Consider the following 21,858-nt stretch of genomic DNA (forward strand, 5'->3'; position numbering starts at 1 on the left):
TATGTGTATGAACAAACTGTTTAGGACAAAGTTAAAACATTCGAAGCGACAAACATAGTAATGGGAAAAATATTTTTACCCGAATCATTTTTTTTTTTTTTTTGAGATTTCGAAGCCATCGTATAAGAAGTATTAGAGAAAATTGTTGGATAAATCTAGACCGTAATTATTCAATAATTACCAATATAACCAAATACCAATATAACTTTCACGAAATAATAGACTGCTCGATAAGTTTTGTCGTTCAATAAGAAACGGAGCTATTAATTTCGTTGTTTAATATTTCTAAAAATTGTACTACTTTACACTTTAATGAACATGTGTGAAGTTTCATGTAGTTCTGTCGACTCGTTTGTACACTTACAGTAGTTCAAAGTTAAAGTGTCATAGTATTTTCTTACAATGGAAAAAACGACAAAACTTATTGAACAACCTAGTATATCAAATTTCTTAATGAACCATATATTTCATTCAAAGTGATATTCAAACATTCCATCACCATATTATACACATGTGGTGAACCATTTTTTGACAATCTTTTATTTTTGTATAATACAACATATTCGAGTAGTAAGCATTTTTCGAAGACTTTTAATACTTTTAATAGAATCATGAAAGGAATTGATTTGTCTAACAAAAATATATGGTTCCACTTAAAACATAATAACGACATGGATGACTGAAAATTCTTTGAAAACATACCTTTGTAAAAATGTGTTATCTTATTATTATAATTTGTCCCATTGAGCAGTTTAACTCTGTCCTGAACAGTTTCTTCGTATTATATGTACAAGGTGATTCATAAATGCATGTCCATACTCCAAAGGGGTAAATTTATACACTAAAATTGGTAAAAAATGTCATATAAACATATGTACCGTATATCTTGGTTTTTGAGTTATGAATGATTAACGAAAATGTTCAAAGTGTCCGTCTCGTTCTTCAACATTTTTATTTCGGGCTGTTTGAAAACTATTATGTATTCAGCGGAAGTCAACAATGTACTGTGCTGAACTGAGAAGTTGACTTTTGGAAGAAATTGAGAATCATATATTGTCTAGCGTTTTAGTCGGTCTTTGAAGGCCTGTGATTATTATAAAATTGTAAGTAAAAAATACTAATCGTTGTCCACATTCCCCTTAACACCGGAACTACTGATACATTTCGGTATATTAAAGTGTTCCTCGTACGTATCTTAGGAAAATCGATGAACGAGGAAAAAGAGAAATTTATGAAATTGATTATACATATGTATAGATTAGAAAAAGTCTTTTGAAAATATGCTATGGAATTTAAAGAAAATTTCTTTGTAAAACCAGTTGAAATCGTTAACTGGTTGGTAAATCTAGTGTTAATCCAGGAACCATCTTTCCAGCTTCCAGTTACACCACGATATACAAGAAAACATGTAACATGGGATTCAAGAAATATTTGATATTTTTCAACGAGTGCGGAACTCAATGCTATGGCGTGCAGTAGCGTGTGTCGAGGTCACGAGACGAGCACTTTGAACATTTGATTTCATTTTTCAACAGTTGAAAAGTAAGGAATACGAAACACACGTTTATAAAACGTTTCTTACTTATTTTAATATGTAAATTTACCCTTTGAAGCATGGACATACATTTATGGATCACACTGTATGTATTGTATTTATCCATATATAATAGAGTTACGCACACACGCTACAAAAATATAATTGAAATAGAAAATTGTCAATCATCGGTGTTATTACTATTGTTGTACATATTCAATGTTATAATTACGAACAAGGACTCGTGTTACTTTGATAATTTATTAACGAAAATAGTGTGTTATAAAACATGCAGAATGTTTGTTAATATTACTATACGAAATGTTGATAACAAAGCATCTAAATTCTTATACTCGTTCGATGTTAGAGTAAGTGAAATATTGTTTGGAGCACGCCTTAAACTATTATAGGCGTTTAAATAAATTGTTGAATTAAATTTTGTATAATCGATTCGTTCAATAATTACCAATATAACCAAATACCAATATAACTTTCCTTTGAAGTAATTTTTCCATTTACATGTATCTCGTATTACCTACACATATACGTAATTACGTTCGTATAATGTTTGTTAATATTACTATACGAAATGTTGATAACGAAGCATCTAAATTCTTATACTCGTTCGATGTTAGAGTAAGTGAAATATTGTTTGGAGCACGCCTTAAACTATTATAGGCGTTTAAATAAATTGTTGAATTAAATTTTGTATAATCGATTCGTTCAATAATTACCAATATAACTTTCCTTTGAAGCAATTTTTCCATTTACATGTATCTCGTATTACCTACACATATACGTAATTACGTTCGTATAATGCGTGCGAGAATTCCGGAAAACAAACACGCCATGTTTCGTATTCCGTTTTCATTGTTCTTAAGTACTGAGTTATCGCAGTGCAAGCTTTCATTAAAGATTCTCTTACAGCGTTACAAATATATCCTGATTTTGTCGAAGAACAATGAAAACGATGAGAACTAAATATCCTTCCGTTTATCGAGAATTGATTGGAAATCAATTCAAACAAAGGAAAAAGAGAAAATCATTTTGAAAGCAAAAAAATTGCTTTCCGTGATATCTGATATCTTTATCTTATAAATTTGTTCCTTTCGGTTGTACACGACTTAGGAAATTGGTTGTAGGAGCACGACGAGTACAATATATACCCCGTATGGGAAATATTGTGTTCTTAACAAATACTTTGTCAGGCAGCTTCCTCAGAGTTTTTTTTTTTCCTAATTACAGGTTTACGAAACCTCAAACGTTTGCAGACTGTATCGGAAACGAGCTTCCACTTGGATGGGAGGAAGCTTATGACAAGCATGTGGGTGCATACTACATTAATCACGTCAATCGTGCGTATTATTTTCCTTTTTACATGCGATCATGAATGATAATACATTATTGTACATTATTAATTGTTTACGAACTTAATGCTTCCCTCACTGAAGTAATAGAATATCTCATTCGTGGTATGCTCTAAACAAGAGAAATATATGTGTAAAATTTGCAACAAGCAATCGCATAATACATCATTGAAGCATCATGTAAAATACATTTATGCGTAACACTCTTCGTCTGTTAACATTTATCACAGTATCGATCAATACAATATGAAACAAATTACGCATAAATAAATTTACGAAGGGAAGGAAAGCAACGTGTTATTTTTTTTCGATTGTTTGTTTTAGAAACGACGCAACTTGAAGATCCAAGACAAGAATGGCGTGCCATTCAAGAGGCCATGCTTCGAGAATATCTCCAAACCGCACAGGACGTACTCGAGGTAAGTTTTAGAAGGGCTTTCATTGGTTTTGTTCTCTTTAAATAACCATACGAACAACCAGTAAGAAATAAATGTTCGTAGTAAATTGGTACAAATGTCACCGGTAAGAAGCATCGAGCCAATTTTTATACCACAAATTGTGCTCATATTTTGCTACGTAATACTTCCGGGTGTTTTATTACGCGTTTAGAAATTATTTTCTAAAGAAACAATTTAAACATTACGACGAAAGAAACCTATTTTAATCCACGTTAGAAATATATCCTTCGTTCGTTACGGTATAATAAACACCAATTATCATTTTTTGAAACAATTTCGACAGAGAAATATAATTGAATATTTTAAATTACTTAATTTACGGTGTGATACAGTAACAATGTGAGCGATAACGCTGCAAATTAAAATTACTAAATATGATATAATACAAATAAAAGTTTTCTATGATGGTAATATTATGCCAATGTAATTTGGTAATTTATAATATAAATAGAATGCAAATCTGTTTCTCCACATTCCCCTGCCTACGAATCTCTTAAAATTAGGGTCACAAATATCGAAAGACTTTTTCGTTATTTTCGAGATGAACTTTTAAACGAGAAATTGTAAGTTTTGACTTTTCTTATTTGCAATCACTCGGTTCTCTTTCGCAAATACTCGTATTCAGATTTATTACCAAAACTGAACGTTAATGCTGTATCAACGTTAGTAGAATTTACAAGTCCCATTTTTATACGAGTGCTGTTTGACCAAGGATCTCTTTATTGACGCTTTGAAAATTAAATTATGTTTGAAAATCTTTCTTCCAGAAATGTAAACTTAATTCATTTTAAAGTTTACGTACGTTTTTTTTTTTTGATTATTTATCGAGATTTTGTCAAAACTATAGCTAGAAAATCATTGAATGGCGATATCAGGATATTTCTGCTAAGAACGAGATGATCGAAACGTCCCTTCACAGTGATCATTGTCACATTTCGATAAATACTTTGAAATCACCAATTGAAGTTGAATTATAATCTGTATGAAATTCTTTAGATACCGAATACATTTGTTCGTCAACATAGCGCTACTTGGAAAAACAAGTATTCAAATTTACTAATTATAGAATATCTTTTCCGATAATATCAAACAGTAAAGTAGATTCATATAATCGTGTTTGAAATATTGTGCATGCTATGTTGAAAAACGTGTATGGTTTTACTCGCGTATTTTACAATGAAACAAAACAATCGAATTAAACATTCAATAAACACTTTTAAGAAATACTATCACATTTGTTTAGTGTCATTCAGTAAATATACGATAAATAAATGTTCAAGGTATTCAATGAGTTTCTTCCTTTAACGATGAAAATGGATTGCAGTGTCATTCACGTTTACATAATTAATTAAAGTGATACAGAAATTGATTGTTCGTGTAACAAGAATTGTTCTTATGGATACAATTACAAACTATAAATACTTATAGTGCAATTAGTGAGATATGTAGCTTTGTTTCTCATCAACAAACTTTTCTGTGTTTGGAGATATGTACATTTGAAACTATGGTTCTAATACAGTATTCTAATCGTTCGTTACTGAGGCAATTTTGAAACTTATTTCTTCGTTCGGTGTGGCTTTGCAAATCAATTATTTCCATTTGAAGTTCTTCAGGAACTCGTTTAGCACCAATATTGACCGATAGTGACAAAATATCAACATTAATTTAAACGCGTAAATTATTAAATCGAAAACTAAATTCTTTTTCTAGTATTGCTTATTCCTTTACATATTTTTTCGTTTGAGGTGAATTTTCTTTTCTCAAAATTGGAAAATAAATCATATCATTCGATTCTAATCGTCGTTGCCAAATTTTTTGTTTCTTTTCGAATCCTTTTATTTTGTCAAACATTTCTCCAATTAATTTATTCTATGCTTGAAGATGTATGTTTAATTCGTTTAAAAGTTGGATAATATCAATACAAAATGCAAAGTCACGCATCAAGTTCTTGTCATTGTCCTGGAAATAGGTCGTCTCTCATCTTTAAGAATAATTGAATCTTATTTTTCAAATCGTACACGTGCATAAGTATTGTGTCACGACTTAACTATCGTGGTATTGAAAAAGACGTTGCCATATTTTCTTTCCATATCCAAAATTTAGAATATCAGTAATCGGCGGAACAACATTCAACATTTTCAACATTTTTCTACGGTAACAGTTGTCTTCAATGGAATTGCATACGTTGATTTTTTGCGATGTTTAAACTAGAATTTGTTCCTCTAAAAAAAAAAAAAAAAAAAAAAAAAAAAAAACAGCAAATTGTGTCTTATCACTCACATCGCAACATTCATTCAAAGATAATGAAATCCACTCTAATTTAAAGATATGTCATTGCAAATTTTCCACGGTACTTTATAAAAGATTATTTATCGAGATTATCTTTTTGCGATTATAAATCGCGATAAGCTGATTTTCGTTTATATCTTTTTTATCGGGGAAAGCAACAAATTCTATCGGCAATGAACATTCGTTAAATATTTCTACTCGTCGCAAAATGCTTTCATTCTTTTTGCCAAAATTTGACTAACCATGTGGTTAATTAATAAAGCATTTGTAATTAATAAAGAAGCTCTAAAAATACGTTACTATTGTTTAAAATAGGTTTGTAATTAATTCATCTTATCTTGACGCAATTATCATTGTAAACTGACAAATTTTGAAGAATGTTTATTAGTTTCATAATGCCTCTCGATGTTGTATTTTTTAAGATCAGGTGACATATCAAACAAACAATATTCTCTTTTATGTAAGCAAAACAATAGTCGTACCTCCATCTTTCATTAAATTAACGATTTTCGTTCTCAATTTTAAGTTTTCTAAATTTTTCATTCATGGTTAACATACACGGTTCTATTTGTGAAAAAAAAAAAGAAACAGAAAATTGAAAAGATGCAGTTTAAAAAATATACACTTTGCAGCAATATTAAAGGTTTACTTATTTTGTACCGAAAAATTGTTGATATTTAAATTGTAATTTTGTGAAAGAAAATCGTATAGCAGTGTGCCTAGACCCATTTTAATAAACAAAACCTTTATTTTCTTATTTTTGGATTGATTTTCTTGAGAATAAAGGTACGATATATTAGCGACAAAAAATTGTACATCAACTTTTGTAAAGGAGGGTTATACAACATTTGTATGGTTCGTTTTTTATTTTTCACATTTATTGTAAAACGAATCGCAAAAAGGAACTTATTAAACTTCGTAGCTTTGTTTGAAGATTTTGTTTTTTAAATGAATCTAGGTACACAATTGTGCTCTGTACAATCTTTCGTCAGAAAGTTACAACAGTTTGAATAGCAATTTTAACACCCAGTGACAATTAGTGACATTTCAATTTTGCTACAAAAAATATAAATATAAAGAATGAATATGTACATGTATTATCGTAAAAATTTTATAACGTTCTGGATAAGGAAAAATTCAGATTAAAAAGTTTGATTATAAAATAAATTTTTCTCGCATTCTTCATTTTATCCCTCAGGTATTTCATTCTCCCGATTACTGCTATGCGTTACAGGAATACCTTGTTAATTCCATCTAATCTCTACCTCTGATATTCTCGTAACCCCACTATAGCACAGTTTGCTTTGCACTGCAGGAAAACTTGGATAATCCTGAAGCTCAACAAACTCGAATATTGATAAGACAAAACGAATGTAACGATGAGCTTTCTCTTTTTCTTTTATGAAACTTTTACCAACGTACCTGTGAGGTGTTTCTGTTTGAAATGAGATCAAACACGATAGAATTTGTATTATATTTACTTATTTAATAAGCGATACGAGAAAGTTATTATTATTTATTAAATACGTAAATATAATACAAATTGTAACGTGTTTGATTTCTTTTTAATTAGAAAATCTTCACAAATGCAACGATAGAAATTTCATTCAAAAAAACTCAAAAATAAAAAAGTTTCATCATTGCATTAATTTGTCTCGTTTATATGTTTTTCCCTCTCTTTTACTTGTCTTCTTCTACGTTTGGCACAAACTAAGGCGAACGTTCAAGAATACAAAGTGGGAGTCTCGAAAATCTGGCAAGAACTCGAAAAATGAAAATTCGAGAATTCGTGCTTATTTGTTAATAAACTATAATTAAGAACATGCTCTGGTAGAATCGGTAAAAAATAATAATACTGGAGGGCTACGAGTATGATTGGTGTCATTAGAGTTCAAAGTTGGTCATTGATAAGATCGGTTTAGTTACAGAGTGAAAAATAAATATTTTAATAAGTATATATATACTTATAAATATATATATAAATATAAATGAAGAATTACATATTGTGGTATTTGGAAAATATTGTAATATTTAATTATAATGGACTCTTTTTGTTATTTTGAAAGAATAATAAGATTTGTATATATTTTTAAGGTTTTAGTTACGTTCCCAGTGCGTTTCAGAAAGATTTGTTTGTAGAATATTGAAAACTTATTTAATTTTAATACTAAGAGAAAAAAATTGCAACTTTTTGTCCTTTTTAAGAAATTACACTTCCATCGGTCTGTATTTTGACGATACTCGATCTTGCTGAGATTTTTTCTTGATTATGAAGTTTCAACTAAAATTGCTGATATTGACATTGATCTAATTCGAAGATTTGATGTTATAATGAGTTAGATCAAATGGTTACGTAATAAACGACCAAAGGCTTTTGTTTCATTGTGTCTGTGGTATCTAATGCCTCCGATCATTCACAAAATATAATACTCATTCATCATCCTGAAATTATTATTCACGCATTACTACTAATTGGTCAACTAAGAGAGGAGGTATAAGAAATCTGAAATAAAGATTTAAAATTTGTCCACAATAAATTTTCACGAAAGTCGTCCTGTAATAATGCCGATAAAGACATTTTATATTATTTATTAATATCTTCTAACTCTACGTTATCTAACCTTCGACAATTGCATTAAGATAATCCAAATCTTTTTCTGTAGAAGTTTTAGACATGTTATACGCAAGAAAATCTAAAATCTAAAATAGACAATAAATGTTAGTGTAGACTATATTTTCATCCGAACTTCATCAACTAAAGTTTTACATAATAAACTTTTGTAACTATAATATAGATATTTGTAATTACAAACATTATTATATTGTACAATTGTGGATTAATTTGTAATATTTATAAAGACAATTTTGTTTACTTTTGTCTTCTTTATTATTATCTTGTATAAGTGTTTTTCAATTATATGTTCATTTGTGAAGAAAATGGAGCTATATAATTTGTGCCAGGTGTCAGGTGTAAAAATCAATACCTGTAATTTTTACTGTATTTGTTTTGTTGAATATCAGTTATTTGCTTTTTAATTTCGTTCAATTTTATTGCGATGTACAGGATGCTGATACATTGCAGGTATACACGATCATGATATTTGTACATTCAAAACACGAAAACTATTTGATTGCATTCAATTACATGTACTTATACACACATTAACTACAAACACCAATCTATTAGGTGGACCGGAAAGTAATGTCGTTTCTGCGCATGTCACTATTTGATTGTCATTTGTCAGCTCATTGTGTACATTAAAGTCGTAGCAAAGACATTCTGAGGTTATAGTGACTTGTTTAGTTGTAAATAATTAAATTAAAAATTTTTCTTTACAATTTTGGGTGAAATGGCCAGCCAAATACCAGAAGAGGTACATATCCGGCATTGCATGCTTTTTGAGTTTCGCAAGGGTAGTAACGCAACAGTTGCTACCAAAAACATTTGCGATGTTTATCCAAATGCATTAGACGTTCGTAAATGCCAAAGGTGGTTTTCCAAGTTCAAATCCGGTAATTTTGATCTTTCCGACTCGTATCGATCAGGAAGACCAACAACGTTAGACAATGACGTGTTAAGTGCGGAAGTGGAAGCAAATCCGTGTCAGACAATCGAGGAATTGTCAAACAGTCTTAACCAACCTTGGTCGACCATCCAAGAACATTTGCAGCAGATTGGGAAAGTAAGCAGAGCAGGTGTTTGGGTCCCGCATAATCTGTCCGAAGAGAACAAGGCTAACCGATCCACCACATGCAACTTATTGCTTCAACGGCACAATACAGAAGCGTTTTTTGATCGCTTGATCACCGGAGATGAAAAGTGGGTTCTTTATGATAATCCAAAACGCAAAAGGCAGTGGCTCTCTCCAAATGAATCGCCACAAAGTACTGCTAAGCCAGGTTTACACCCCAAAAAGGCCCTTTTGTGTGTTTGGTGGAGTATTCGCGGCGTTGTTCATTTTGAAGTGCTGAAACCTGGACAGACTGTGAATGCAGACCTTTACTGTGAACAATTAGATCGTGTAAATAAATCTTTAATTGAAAAGTGGCCAGCGATTGTCAACAGAAAAGGCGTTATTCTGCAAAACGATAATGCAAGACCGCACTGCGCAAGACGAACCTTGGCAAAAATTAATGAATTGGGGTGGGAGGTACTGCCTCACCCACCATACTCGCCCGATGTTGCACCATCGGATTTCCATTTATTCCGATCGCTTCAACACTTTCTAAGTGGCAAAAGATTTGCAAATTTGGATGATATTCAAAATGCCATCTCTGTATATTTTGCTCAAAAACCAATTGATTTTTATCGATCCGGCATTGAAAATTTGCACACTAGATGGCAAAAGGTTGTTGATAATGAGGGTGATTATATCATTGATTAAAAATAAAAACTCGTTAAAAATTTATGTATTTGAATTTAATGTCGGGAAACGACATTACTTTCCGGTCCCCCTAATATTATATATATGCACGTTAAAGTATGCATGGGGTGCAGCTAAGGTAATTTCATCGCGCGAAATATTTTGTAACGTAAACTTTGTTGCATTTCCAGGCAAAGTAAAAATGAAGGATCGTGAGTGTAAGAAATAGGCTCTCATTGTATACTTGTGTTTTTTAATGTTTCGAATGCACGTACGACAAATATCACCTAGCATTGTGTACCTCGATATCTTGGTAAAATTAAACGAAACTGAAAAAGAAAAGAAATATTGAGTAAACGGAAATCGATTCACTAACGAAAATAAAATTAGGATCAAGAACACACTGCAAAATTACGAACAAAAAATAAACTTGCAAATAAGCCCATATGTTTGCGAAGACTGCTTTCAATTACTACTATTTCTAACAATATTTAGGACATTCAATAAAATTGAATTCAATGGAGATTCATGAAATATTAACTTAAATGGGATTAGCAGGTACATTAGTTTCTGGAAATAAATATTATTGATTTTTCTTCGATTAAGAAATCGATTATCAACTGTTTCACTGTTGGTTTGATCAGTTTCTCGTATAATTCTTAATAAGGTTGGCTGTACAAATTTTCAGCTGATGTGTAAATCTCAATTATATCTTTCTCACTTAAGATTGTGTCAATGATCGATTAATCGATACTCTCACTTTGCATATCGTTAAAGGATTCTCTATCGATTGATCGAGCCGAAGTGATAATTTGAAAACACTCGTTTGATTTTGGAGATAGACAAATTTCATTTATAGCACATCTTGGCAAAAGTGATTTCCAATAAGTATTTAATGTCGATGTTCTTACTTTATTTACCGCTAAAGCAACATATTTTTCATACTCTATAGTAGCATATTTGTTCTATTTTCTCCTTGTATTTTATCCAAAACGTATTGGAATGTGTGTTTAACGCAGTAACTGTTAAACTTAGCAATTACAGACAATCTTCGGTTTACGTAAGAGATACGTACCAGAACTTCTTGCGTAAGTTGAATTTTATGCAACTCAGGAATGACGCGATGTGCCAAAATAACAAAAAAATATATAATATCATCGGAAGAAGGCAGTCGAAGTGTCGTATAATAAAAGCAAATACAAAATGAAGAAATGTGTTATATTGTACTGTAAAAACTAATGTGTATTTCGTATATTATGTAAGCTTTGTAAAGACTATTGAGAGAATGGTGAAAAAATTAATTTAAAAGAAATATTTTGTTTGTCATTTTAACACATTCGCAGTGCAGAGATTCACGGATGTGAGATAAATATGTTTGTAATTATTGAATTTAAAATATTATCAACCCGTTGAGAACAATTGATTTTAAAGTTCACAATGTAACTTTTATATCAATAATTGGAATCAATTTATCTCTTTAAATTGACATTTCGTTTTAAATTATTGATGAAATTGTCAGAAAGGGAATTTAGCAATCTTATCTTAAACGTGACTAAATATTATTACACAAGTTATCCTTGCAACATTCTAGGTCTATGGTGACATATTCTGGGATGCTCATTTGTCGTGATTACCATAGTTGTAATCATGAACTAATAACTCAAATAGTTTCTCGATCTTTAATCTTTTCGTGTATAAAAACCACATTCTACTGTTGGACGTGTCGCCATCAGTCTACTTATCAACTTGGTCCAATTTTTTATTAAACCTTTCTTATAATATTCATTATAGTTATAATATTATAATATTCTTATAATATTCTTATAGTTCGTATAATATGTGATTCACTGTTTGAATCAAGCTGTTTCTTTTCTCTTTCGATAACTCTGTAACGTAGTTTTCTAAATTGATTATAAAAGAAATCTAGTAAGTATTGTAAATTAAAAGTCTCTCTAATATTCATTTTAAATCTATCTGTATTTTTTCAGATTGACATTTTTCATATTGTGTCATCTAAGTGTATCACGAAAAGGAAACCCTTATTTCTGAGTCTCTTTATTACAAGTTTCATTATCTTTGTAAAAATAATTAAACTTTCACCCATAATCCAAATGGTAAAACAGTGATCTCATGATTAACTGATTGAGCCAGTACGAGAAATACCCATTATATGTGTGTTGAAAGATTAGCCTAAAAGCTGTACGTAAATCTTCTAGTTTAAGGGATTAGATACAGTGACGAGTCAATTATCATTGTAATGTATGCGATTTTTAAGCAACAATTACTACAAAGAAACTAAACAACAATTAATTGATATTAGTTCTTGTATCTTGTTTATTGTATAATAGTATAAACTATAAAAAATGCCTTAAAATTTAAAAAAGTGTTTCGTTTCATAATAAGTCTTACAATACTGTGTACTGTAATAAAAACTCAAACAATGTCATAAACTGTAACGTATCCTCTAAAGATTGACAATGAAATATTCTAATTTTTCTCTTATAAATAAAATACTAGATATCTGAAGCTGAATTATTGAATTAAAGATAAAAAAGATTGTTACTTACTAAAAATACTTACTTTTTATTTATATTTTAAAAATAATTAGAAAATTTACAAAAAAATTGATCCTAAATATTATAACAAAGGTACCTGTAAAATTTCAAGGTGATTGGTAGGATAAATTTCAAGGTATTGTGCACACCATTTTGAAGAATGTAGTTTTGAGATAGATTTAAAGTTTACGAATATCATTTTTCAATCGCTTCATAGACTCTTTTTTATTTATCGTTAATTATCCATTAATGTATCTCACACAAGTGACTCCCAACTTCAACTGCAACATTTGTTAAAATTTATCAGATCTTCTTTCGATGCTTGAGAAATTTATTTGTTTGCTATTCTTATTCTCTTCTCGTCGAGCAAGTTGCACGTCACAAGTGTTACTGGTCCTACGGTTATATTCGTAGTGTTCATCATTGATAGTACACCAAAGTAGCCAGTATTAAAAATACTGGAGGAAATATAAGCAACAATCTTCACCGTAGTAATGTTTCTAAATATTTTTTTCAGATTCTCCTTCAGATTTGTCGTGAATCTGTTTGCACAGAGTTCTAATAATTAATCGTCATTCAATCCCTTATAAATAGGCGTAGTTGTTTTCAGTAGCTAACACTGGTTTGTTCATATAATTCTAAACTTCGTTATTTGGTAAGTGCACCAACTATCCAGCTCAGGTGCATACTTTCCAAACTGTGGTAGAACTTCTATACGTCACTGTAGCCCAAATTGCTCTTTTATTTCTTCTTTAGAATTTTTATATCTGTTTATTGGTAAACCATAGTAATGGCTTGATTATTAATTAATTAATAATTCTTTCTTTCTTTAATTCTTCGATTAATTTTGCTGAAAAGTTTTCTTTTCCTCTGAGTCCTTTTGTATCTTTTTTTAGTTTCCACAGCCGAGTATCCATATATTTTTCTATATATTCGACGCACTTCTTTTTTATTACAGAAACTTCATCGTACGATGGTTATAAATCAACGATAGTTTCATACATTTTGCTCACACCGTCAAATATAAGAATCGAAGCTTTCTTCGTGGTTTATGAAACATTCTTTGAATTCATATTTTACGCTTTTGATTTTCCAAAATTCACACATTTTTCAATATAATAATTTTACGTTGCAATCTAATACTTTCCTAGAATAATATCCAAGAAGCGTAACAAGTCCCTGGCAGGATATAAAGTCACATCATTGTTATTCTTCTTCGGCAGTTACTTTATACAGTAACAAAGAATACATACTTCGCGATACGATAAACAAGTATATATTTTATAATACTATTGTATACTGGTTTTCTGAATATTTTAAATAAATCCATAAAGCTGCAAAACTTTCGTATACGAAACAGTCTCATAGTGACAACAATACAATTAATTTTGCGCGCGCGAATAACCATGTGTATGACCAAATGAACAATATTTAAACATCCTGAAATAATAAACCTTATCTTTTGGAACCAGATTAATTGGTCAAAATTTCATCTTCATGCGAAATATGTGAAGACTATTTAGGACAACTATAAAGGAAATAATGAAATAAAAATGATGCATTGGCCATTCTAATCGTCGGACGTCGAAAAACAATGGAATAAACTGAATTGTAGAATATGAGAAACCTACCCAATATTCAAAAACGACATGTGGAAACATTTAAAAAAATATGTGGAACCAAATATCAATTGATACAATGAGAAAAGCTATCTTTAAACAACCCATCGGATTTTCGATGAGAAAAGAAGATATAATTTATTTAATTTCTATGGTGAGCGATATCAGTGATATCAGGCAATAAGTGCTTCCTAGAATAAGTAAAGTTTAAAATAAGACAAAATTTCTTCGGTGTTTTTTAATGTATTTCCAACTATAGATTCAGTAAGTGTCCTAATTAAGAATGACAGTGTATACCCCCCTGTGTATCCCCCCTATCGAGATTACCAATTTGTTTCACTTCCTCTGTGAACTCATTGGCATGTTTAACCAACCTGCTTTCTTTCACGTACAAGTTCATCGACCATCTTTTTTTTTTTTTAAATTCTATTAATTTCTTATCCACTAGAAATGACTCTTGATTCAACTGTACATTTATGTTTTGCGAAACACTCTCCTCAGTTTCGGTTTCAGATAGGAAAATTGAGTTTTTCTTTCTTTGTTTTTCTATCCCTCATTTTCTACATAGTTTGTCATTGCCCATTTTTTGGGCGGAAATTAGTGTTATCTAAACATAAGAAAATAAGAAATGGCGGGATTGGATGTAGAGAGTAGTAGAAATCGTTTGTTTATTCGTTGTAATCTTGAAAATTATCAAGCTCGCTAACTATAAACTAAACTATTATATAAATGCTTGCAAAATTTTTAAAGTCCTATACGATTTATATTTTCGTCAATATTTTGATGTGAATGAAGTCTTTTGTTTTTTAAATCTAAATCTCGATCGTGTTTCATTTCAGAAATCGAAGGATTATAACATGTTTGAATATATATATATATTAGTTATGAACTATCTATATATTTTTAATTTCTAATATTCACTCAAAAAATAGTAGAAGTAGGTGAGCAATTGTCATTATTGTTTTCTATTTCAGACGTTATAAGTAACTATCAATTTTAAATATAATTTTCAATGCAATTTTTGTTAATTGAAATTGATTAAGAAGCACTTTATAGTTTGATGATTGGTATTCACAAAAGTACACAGAAAAAGAAAAACAACGGAACACTGAAATATTAAAAAAAAAAAAAAAAATGTTATTTACACAAAGTGGGTGTTCTATTAAACATTAGTTTCTTATGTTATATTATGTTATTCTACATTAGTTGATTATGTCTAAAATTTAACGGCCCTGTCGAATCGAGACAAGCGTATTGATTTATAACTATTTAGAACCAAAAACAATTAGTAAATTGTACAGCAGTACAATATTCGGGAAACTCCCCTCAATCTTTTAATATCAATTAAACCTTTTTAATTTTTATACAATGTCTAATTTTTGTCGAAAATTCTGGACTTTTACAAAAGCTCGTGTTTTTCGAAAGCTGAGGCTGATACAACAATTCGATTTCCGGATTCTTGTTTGAAAAACGAGGCTTTACAAAGATCACTCAGTAGTTATTTAAAGGCAAAATTCTTGTTGGACGGTGTAACCGATGTGTTCATACCACAATACACCGATATAGCAACTTTTGACAGCAACACAAAACTTGTTTTTATGAAAACAATCACTGTTATCAATTGACAAACTAGTGTCGCGTGATACATGGAGACATGTATGCACATGGTACATTGAATTGTATGCTTGTTATTTTTTTATTTAAAAAAAACTGTGACCGAACTTACACAAGGTTGAATCGTACAAATAATGTTTGCAGTATATATTGTACTACACATTTGGAAAAAATAACGTTTTTAATTTTTTGAATTTTCTGTAGTAATTAAAATACAAACTGACCTAGAAATGGCTGTAACGAAACCTATGCTAACAAAACATTTTCAAAAGGAGACATGGTGCATGCCATTTAGTTTATGCACCACACTGCGTCTGTGTCCAATGGATTTTTTGAAAACGTTTGGATAAGTGCCATACTGTCTACGCAGTACAAGAAAATAATTGTTTTCGGTTATGGATCGACAACAAAGATTAGGTAATCATAGCTGAACTATTCTCGTATAATGTATTTAAATGCAGCAAGCCAGTTCATTGTTTGCTTTGCATAAATGTTTATATAACATTTTCATCTTATTTTTATTCAGAGAACATGCATATACACTGTCACCGTTTGGTCGATTAAATCAGGGACACTCCTCATGATCCATGTCGACCGATCAAGTATTAAATATATCCCACTCTTCCCATTGTTTTTCATTCTTGAATTCGACATAGACAAAGGCGACAGGGTACTATGTACAGTAGTATGCATAGTGCCACATTTTTGCAATTGCAAAATCAAAGATCGATGCCGCTGTTTTGATCAACCGTTACTTTAAACATTCCACCGCTTATGGTGAAAAGTTAAAAGTTAAGATATCTGTTAATTGGCCTTTGTCTCGATAGAGTAAAACTTATCGTTTAAAAATAAAACTAGCTTTAGAAGTCCCGATACTGGTGATTTTCGTCATGAATTTTATTCTACTCGTTGATAATAGAAGTTTTGTACACTATAGAATAAATTGAATTTGTTCGATTTACTTCGTGTTGGTAAAATAATATTTTAATAATGAATTCTTCGGAGCTTGACATAACGAGTAACCCTAAAGAAATACCATCTAATTCGAATAGAAGTCTAAGTTTTCAATCACAACAGGAGAAATAATTAATAATATTATTTAGAACATTTTACAATAATTCCTGAAAAATGTACAAGTGAACGTGTCGTTGCGTGTTATGTAAAATGCAAACCAAAGACGATAGGAATTAAAAGCAAAATGTATACTTTATCTAATTATTTCTTTCGATTAAAAAGAAAACCTGCATTGAAAAAGTAGTGGAAGAATACAAAAAATATGAAGCAAGCAAGAAACATAAAATTGTTAATTTACATTTAAAAGAAACTCGGAAGTAATTAAATATGTCAACAGTAACAACAAAGGCACGATAAGAACTGAGTAAAGACCTGACATTTTTAATTTTTCCCTCAAGGAAGATCTTTGTGTCTTGGCTAAGATTACAAATCTTAACGCAACAAGAAAATTCAATATCATAATTCGTCTTTCCCTTGTAAGAGAAATAGATATGTTATACCAACAGTGAAATGAACAAATTAAAAATATAATTACAAATAATTCAATATCTTTGCACAATAGCTGATGTTTAGATATAAAAAGAAAAGAAAGAAGCTTTTTCAATGTTACAGTTCATTGGCTTGATCTTGCAACATGTGAGCAAAGAGGATCGTGTCTTGCTTATCGAAAACTATGAGACAAGCATATGTACTTTCGATAGAGTAGCTAACATACTAGAAACTCATTGACTATGACTTTTATTTAGATCGAAATAAAATTGTTGTTACAGTGATGGACAACAAAAACAATTTTATAATAATATTTCAAATATTTGCTGCGACGAGACTCGATGATCCAAATTCTACTATCGATATGAATTTAAGTGAAAATTCATCCGATAGTAATAGGAAACAGATACTGATAATGTTCCGATATAACAAGGAATGCAGCTATTGCTTCATTTTCACATCTACAAATAAGAGATAAATAGTTTTTCCCATTGAATTGTATGCTTGTTATTTTTTTATTTAAAAAAAACTGTGACCGAACTTACACAAGGTTGCATCGTACAAATAATGTTTGCAGTATATATTGTACTACACATTTGGAAAAAATAACGTTTTTAATTTTTTGAATTTTCTGTAGTAATTAAAGTACAAACTGACCTAGAAATGGCTGTAACGAAACATCTGCTAACAAAACATTTTCAAAACTTGGATATGAGATTGGTTAGAACGAATATTTTCTTTTACAACTATGACCGATATGACAAAATCAAATAAATTTTTGGACAGTATGTTTGAAAAAAGAGTAGCACTGAAAACAAACACGAACGGTAAATTATCGGTTAAAAAACGAAATTTATATTTAAAAAGTTCTACATATTTATAGAACTAATGCATGAAATATTCATCATACAATAAATGAGAGAACACAAAAGATAATTTATTATTTTTTTTTTTTTGTCTATGTAAATTCAGATAAGAACTAACATTTTACTTACAATTAATAAATGAAAAATAAATTATTTGTGCAATTATTTGAATAAATTCTTATTTAAATACGAAATTTAGTTATTAGTTACAATTAAAATATTACTTTTATTTGTTATTTGTTATCTATTGTTTAAATAAAAATTACCCAATATTCTCATTCTGTTCAAAAAACCGAACGCAGTTTTGCGATGGCAATAACAATGTCCGTGTATGTTATTGTTAGTCTTACGTATGGATTCGTGCTTAAAGTATGTGATAATTATATTTTGGTAAAATTTAAATTTCCAAAAGTAGGAATAGATAGTATTTCTAAAGAATTCATATAGTGAGAGAAGAGGGTAGATTTTAATGTAGTAGGAGACAAGAGAGTGGGGGAATGTCGATGTACGGTATATTTATTTCGGGCGAAATATTGCTAGCGTGATGTCATCGTCGATTTTCGAGATTGGCTCGTTACTCGATTCTAGTTTTAAGATTGTCTGGAATTTTCTTGACGACAGCTACAAAAGTGTCTTTTGCGGAGGCGACAAGAAATCACCTCCCAGACTAAACAACATTTTATACTCGCTTTAAAGGAAAGTACAATATTTTTTCAATTTTGCAACGCGTAGAATACATTAGTGTGAAACAAAATATACGGACGAAAACTTCTATTTTTAACTCGTGACTTCCAATAGTGAATAAAAGTTATACAGCGATAATCGAGTTGTTAAACTCTAAATACGATCGTTATATTTTTTGAGTTGCCGAAAGCTACCAGAAAGTTTATTTTTATCGATTTTACGAATATTCTGTAATTTTGTCAGTATCTTGTAATACTTTTGTCTTTAACTGCTTATGTTTATGTTTACGTCACAAAATAATATAAAATGGCTAATTTGTTGAAATTACTATTTATAAATAGGAAATATTTATAAATAAAGTAATAAAAAGTGTTATGTCGTATGAATTCTACATTTGCTCAGTAGATACATATATTGTGATATTGAACATTATTTTACATATTCGTCCTAAAATTTCTATAAAAATATTAGATCGAAGGATAGACATTTTAATTAGCAATATAATAAAAATAAGAATAGCAAAATTAATTACAACTGAAATGTCACTATGCAACTAATCTAAAATAACTAAATGTTAAAAAAATGTAATATCTATGTAACTAACATCACGTAAGTAACTATATATGCATCATATATACATGTAGTATTTAGAATATTAAGTATAACGAATTCTATTGAAATTTATTTATCTTGAATTTTTTTTTTGTTTGTTTTAAAAGAAGAAATGCATTGTCGCTATTCAATCTTACCAAATATAAATTAATCCCTTACATTTTTTCCAAAAATAACAGATGATGCTTCTACTACTTGTATGGTAAATGTTTAATACTAAAACTACCAATGTATCTCAAAGCAAACAAAAAAAAAAAAGAAACTATCGACAAGGAATTTATAAAATTGATCACATGTGTAGAATAGAAAGTCACAATGTCTTTTGAAAACATGATATGGAATTTAACGTAAATTTCATTATGAAAGCAGTTGGAATCGGTCGTTTTGTTAGTCGTTTCTAGTGTTAATGCAATCCTCTAAAGTTATCTCGATCAGTTGTCACAATTTATCTTTTCGAATATGTTTTATAATCGGAGACTCAAGAATTTCACAATCGCGGCATGGAATTAAATCGATTTCAATTTCTGAAATTTAAAATTTACGAATCATCTCTTCTTCACGAATGGACCTTGTTTTCGACTCTTTATCATGTTCGAATTTTCGAATATTTTTTCATTTATATGTAAAAAATTCTAAGAGAAGACTCTCAGGTAGGGAAAATAGAAATTTCTTGGAATCACTGAATTAATAATATTCAAGAGATACTGTGAAAAGTGTCATGATAGTTCAATCGATCAATCTCCATAGATGTTTAGAAACATAAATACAGAACGATTTGAGATTAATATTAAACCAGATGAGTGCATAACCTTTTATTATATATTTAGTTAAAGTATACAGTCATATTGAAGGATTTTTATTGTCAATATCCAGACACAGAATTTGCAGTTATAAGCCACTGTAAACGAAAGAATTCATCCGAGTTCCAAAATGTACATATGATCGGTACTTAAATTATTTATTGCCTTTAGCATCTCGGCTAGGTGTCGTTGAATTGGTTTAAAATTAATGACTGGAAGTTCTTTACAATTTCTAAGTCTTTTTCCTTTTATATCTTCTGTATAGCTGCTCGATTTCGTGACTTTGTTGTCTAAAAATCTTTATAAGTAATGAAAAGGAAACTCGTTGCCATGGAAACGGGAAATTATCCATTGCAAAGCTCTCCATACCTTTTTTTCAAATAGAGAAATGATTCCATTAATCCAGTATTTTCTGTATTCGTAATTGTGCCATCACATCTTAGTGCTGAAATATTTGCAATATTGATCTACTTTTTCCTCCAAGAAACACACAATATTATTCTTAATACTTTGACAAGTATGGCCGTACATGTACCTCCTCAAAAGCAGGAAATCTGTTTACACTAGTTTGCAAAGTTTTTCCAAAATTTGGGATACTTTATCATTGTCAATGGTGATTATAACCAAGCATGTTTATAGAGTTCTAAGGTAAACTCACCTAGAGGTAAAACACTAAAGCAAATCATACGAACACTATCCTTGGATACATTAACAACCAATACACCAATCTATTGGCCTGCTGCTTACAACAAATCATCAAACTTACCGGACTTTTGTATAATCAAAGGGTTCAATAAATCTCACTTTTAAGTACATTTCTGCTTTGATCTCAGTTCAGATCATTCGCTGATTCTACTCGATTATTTACAGCAACTCGTACTCGCACAATTTACATTAAAATTGTACGAAAGCATAAATTGGGCATTCTTCGAGAATTATTTAAAAAGCAACCTGTAACATACCATTAAAAATCACCGAACAAATAGAAGCAGTCGTTATTAATCTTATTAATTTTATTCAAGAAACAGGATGAATTTCGACTAAAATGGCAAAGTTCGAAGAAAAAATTAAACTCAAGAGTGAATTAAAATATACATGGTAAAAGCAACAAACCACTCTCAATAAAAAAAAGACTGAACGCAATCACCAAGGAAGTAAAACAGCTAATTCTTTCGCATTGTAAAAAAGAATTCGCTATCAAGAAAACCGACCAGCTGGATAAAAAATGCTCTTGATAAAATTACTATCTTCGTCGAACATTTATACAACACACTTTCCAACCTAACGGCATACACGTCAACATAGTGACCTTTAACACAATTTTCCCAATTCCGAGAAACATCGAATACAATTAAAGAATTCGAAGAATCACTATCAAGGAAGTTACAAATCTTATCGTTCGTATCTGCATTAAAAAGAACTCTTGGACTCGACCTAATCAATGGAAGAATGACTAAAGAACTTTCATCTAAAACTGTCGGAACGTTAATTATAATATTCAATTTCCATTAATTGGAAAATAACTCGGATCATTTTGATACCTAAACTCAACAAAGACCTACGTCTACCATCATCTTACAGATCTATCTCATT

At 30.1% G+C, this 21,858-nt stretch overlaps 1 protein-coding gene across 6 annotated transcripts in view; it reads left to right on the forward strand.

Moving 5' to 3' along the window:
* Nucleotides 1-21,858, forward strand: part of Kibra (WW and C2 domain containing protein kibra) — a 210,092-nt gene that overhangs the window by 111,840 nt on the left and 76,394 nt on the right. For 4 of the 6 annotated variants that reach the window (XM_076320173.1, XM_076320175.1, XM_076320168.1 and 1 more), the window contains one exon: nucleotides 3,226-3,320. In XM_076320173.1, the coding sequence (XP_076176288.1) occupies nucleotides 3,226-3,320 (95 nt within the window). Of the gene's footprint in view, nucleotides 1-2,779; nucleotides 2,890-3,225; nucleotides 3,321-21,858 lie in introns of all 6 variants that reach the window. The other 2 variants (XM_076320171.1, XM_076320170.1) reach the window with 1 other exon arrangement.

This window comes from Ptiloglossa arizonensis, chromosome 9 (assembly GCF_051014685.1).
Source record: "Ptiloglossa arizonensis isolate GNS036 chromosome 9, iyPtiAriz1_principal, whole genome shotgun sequence".
Taxonomy (NCBI): Eukaryota; Metazoa; Arthropoda; class Insecta; order Hymenoptera; family Colletidae; genus Ptiloglossa; species Ptiloglossa arizonensis.